The sequence below is a fragment of the Haemaphysalis longicornis genome, unplaced genomic scaffold (assembly GCF_048455015.1).
Source record: "Haemaphysalis longicornis isolate Haplotype H1 unplaced genomic scaffold, Haemaphysalis longicornis Haplotype H1 scaffold_138, whole genome shotgun sequence".
Classification (NCBI taxonomy): Eukaryota; Metazoa; Arthropoda; class Arachnida; order Ixodida; family Ixodidae; genus Haemaphysalis; species Haemaphysalis longicornis.
In genome coordinates this window covers 484920-488189 of record NW_027526243.1, presented here as the reverse complement: position 1 = coordinate 488189, position 3270 = coordinate 484920, and the positions used below count along the sequence as shown (strand labels likewise).

The 3270-nt window shown below is 53.5% G+C and overlaps 1 protein-coding gene across 1 annotated transcript; it reads left to right on the top strand.

The window, feature by feature from the left end:
- Window positions 1-875: 875 nt before the first annotated feature.
- On the top strand, window positions 876-2925 carry LOC144164764 (uncharacterized). Its single transcript, XM_077695046.1, has one exon. The coding sequence runs from the start codon at window positions 1075-1077 to the stop codon at window positions 2197-2199; it is 1125 nt and encodes a 374-aa protein (XP_077551172.1). The 5' UTR covers window positions 876-1074; the 3' UTR covers window positions 2200-2925.
- Window positions 2926-3270: the final 345 nt, after the last annotated feature.

Genomic DNA, 3270 nt, shown 5'->3' with positions numbered 1-3270 from the left:
CCAGCCCGAACCCGGCACACGGTAGCCCCAGGACACCGACCAGGCCGCCCGCCCGATATTCATCGGTGGACGCATGGTCCTCTTTACAGGCAGCTCTTGGACTCTCTTGCTGAAACTGGCCTTTACGGCATTCTGTAGTCCATGAAGCCGCTTGCCTCCCGCCATTCGTTTTTTTTTTTTTTAATTTTTTTTTTTTTCAATTCCTCTGATGCCCTGGGGCAAAATGGCGCAATAATAAAAAAAGAATGTAGTGAATGTAAAGGCACCAAGGAAAGGACAGCAACTTGGAGATGAGCTGCAAGGCCCAATAACATCGTCTTCTTGTACTAAGCTCGAATACCTGAGCACTGTCGTTCATTGGCTCGACCACTGGGCAAGCCTCAAACACGATAATGGCCGCCTGACGTATGAACATATTCTGCTTTGCGTCATACTACTCACGCCTTGCACGAACTGGCCATATATGCTTGGAAGAACTTCATTTCACTTCCGTTCTCTTGGGGAAGTTTCAGACAGACAGCCTTGAGGATCGGTTCGGTAAATACCGGCAGTTGTCAGGGGCCAAATACCAGGTGCCCATTAGGCAAATATATACGAGTCGGAGACAAAACTGCGTTTTCAAGAAGTCCTAGTTTTCCCCGAGTTGGACCAGTTGGACATGCTGCCAGCACAGAGTGTTTTGGAGGTAGATGCGCAGTCATTGCAACATCAATTTCGTGTCTCTGTGACAGATTTTGACATTGAGGAAAAAGCTTCAAGGGTACCAGCGCTAGCTTACCGTATTTATTCGAATCTAAGCCGATAGTTTTTTTGAAATACTGATATATCAAACTCCAGGGTCGGCTTGGATTCGAGGATTTTGAAATACGCGCCAGGTGGCCGTCCCATGTGGTGGCGGTTAAGACATCTGGTGCGAGCAGGCGCGGACTTCCTCGGAATGCGCGACGTTTCAAGGCGCCGCGCGACACGTGCGTTTCATTTGTGCGCTGCTCGTCCCACGGCCCGCGTCAGTTGGTGCGTCGAAGCTCCCGACACCGGCTGCATTATCATTCTCCGATCCGACTGAGCCCTGCAATGGCATCACCACGTTACGATCCCAACGTGGCGGAACTCATCCGCATCTTCGATGATCCAAAGAAGGAGGAGGAATTCCTGCGGCAGCTGGGCTTGTCAGCGACGCCGAACGCTGTTCGCCCCCCTCGTCTGGAAAGCGCGCCAGGTCGCCCGTCCAACAACGAGTATTGGGGCATCTGCAAGGACCTCAAGTTCAACCCTTCGTTTCCGGACTGCGTCGGCCAAGTAGTGACGTATCAACGCAAGTCAGCTAAAGGACACCGCCCGCAATTCCGGTGCAGCGGATGCCGCAAACAGCTGTCCCAGCTCAACGGGAGCAATGTGCTGCGTGGCCTCCCAGGTCAGGGCAGCTTCTTTGCTTTCACGGACAGACTTGGTCGTCCGAACGTGCGGCTGACGCGCAAGGAGATAATGTGGCTCGCGTTCAGCTTGTGCAAAGACATGCCTGTCGCCTTGACCAAAGAGCTGATGCGCGGAGAGTTTGCGCTCAGCAAGCAGGTGCTCACCGACTGGCGCAACCTCCTACGAGAGGTTGTGCAAGAGGAACTGCGCGCGCGGCCCCCCTTTGGAGGTCCCAACCAGGTCGTTCAGGTGGACGAGTGCCTCATGCGGGGAAAACGCAAGGGGAACAGGGGCCGCCTGCTGACTGGGGATGGCGTCACCAGGAGCACTGTGGACAAGGGCCCCTGGGTCTTCGGAATGGTCTGTGTGGAGACGAAGGAAGTGCGCCTTTTCAAGGTGGACGCGCGGGACGCCATCATGCTCGGCGAGAAAATTACGCAGAACATCGCTCCGGGTACTTCCATTCACAGTGACGAGTGGGCAGCATACAACTGCATCCCCAACCTCGTGGACGCCGCCGGCAGCAGCATGAACTACATCTGGAAAACGGTAAATCACACGAACAACTTCGTTGACCCCAACACCGGCACCCACACCCAGAACATCGAGAGCTTCTGGCAGAAGGCGAGGCGGCGTCTCGTGAGAAACGGCAACAAGGTGACCTCCGACCTTTTGGAGTGTCACCTCCTGTGGCTCTGGTGGCTGTCTATGAACGGGAGAAGCCGTTGCAAGGACACCTTCCTTCAACTGCTAGAGGCCATCGCCCGCAAGTACCCGGCCTAAACACCTGCCACAGCTAGGATCGCCCTACCTCCACCCGACCTTCCGCAATGTTTGCCTTCCGGCTCCATTTTTTTTCTTCCTAAAGGCCCTTTTCAGGGCCAACGACGTGATTGCATTAGCGGAGAACGCACTGCGCACACTCTGCCACCCCTGTATCCTCTCAAACTTCGACCCAAGAACCGCGAATAGTAATCCCTCGTTATAACGAAGTCAGCAGGACGGCGAAAAATTTTGTTATAAGCGGTATCTCGATATAAGCGACCACTCGAAAAAAACACTAAAGCAGTTGAGCTTTACTTGCACCACAACTGCAAGGAATCAAAGGACAATGTATTCAGTGAAGCAAAACTTTATTCAGGTGCAAAATGTAAGCTAGCTTTGGCTGTTTCAAGTTCTTGCCGGGCGTGAGCTACCCCTGCTCCAATTTGACCAAAACAAGAGTTTTTCTGCGCCGGTGTCAGTGTTTCTACCACGCATTCGGACCATTTGTCTAAAGTCGTATGGCGCCAATCGAGCATGACCGGCCCGAGAAAATCGCCGGGCAAAGACCCATGTTGGAAGCATGACTCGCCGTTGGGTCGCCGCCGCTCGCCACTTCGCTCTAAGCGGGTGTAGCTCTTCGTGCACTTCGAGTAATGCGGCCTAAAATGCGTACGTTTGGGTTGGGACCAAAATAAATTTCGAATAAAGCGACATTTCGAGTAAAGCGATTTCGTTATAACAAGGGATTACTGTATTTTGCCTCGCGAAATGTAATGAACGATGCCAGCTTATGAAGGACTTTTTGTAGTCTCAGTGCACGAGAAAGATCACGAAGCAAGACGGGGCGCGCGCGGGCGAGCCATTACGCCCGAGCGAGAGCAGCAAGAGTACGACAATTTCACGACGCAAGAATTTGTTTTCGAGCTTCACGAGTGCTGCACGCGACTGCGGCGCGCACATCGCGACAGCAAGACGGGGCGCGCGCGGGCGAGCGACTACGCCCGAGCGAGAGCAGCAGGAGTACGATAATTTCAAGACGCAAGAATTTGTTTGTTTTCGAGCTTCACGAGTGCTGCACACGACTACGGC

Excerpts from the sequence above, each read along its gene's own strand:
- LOC144164764 (XM_077695046.1), top strand. The coding sequence starts at position 1,075 with ATGGCATCACCACGTTACGATCCCAACGTGGCGGAACTCATCCGCATC.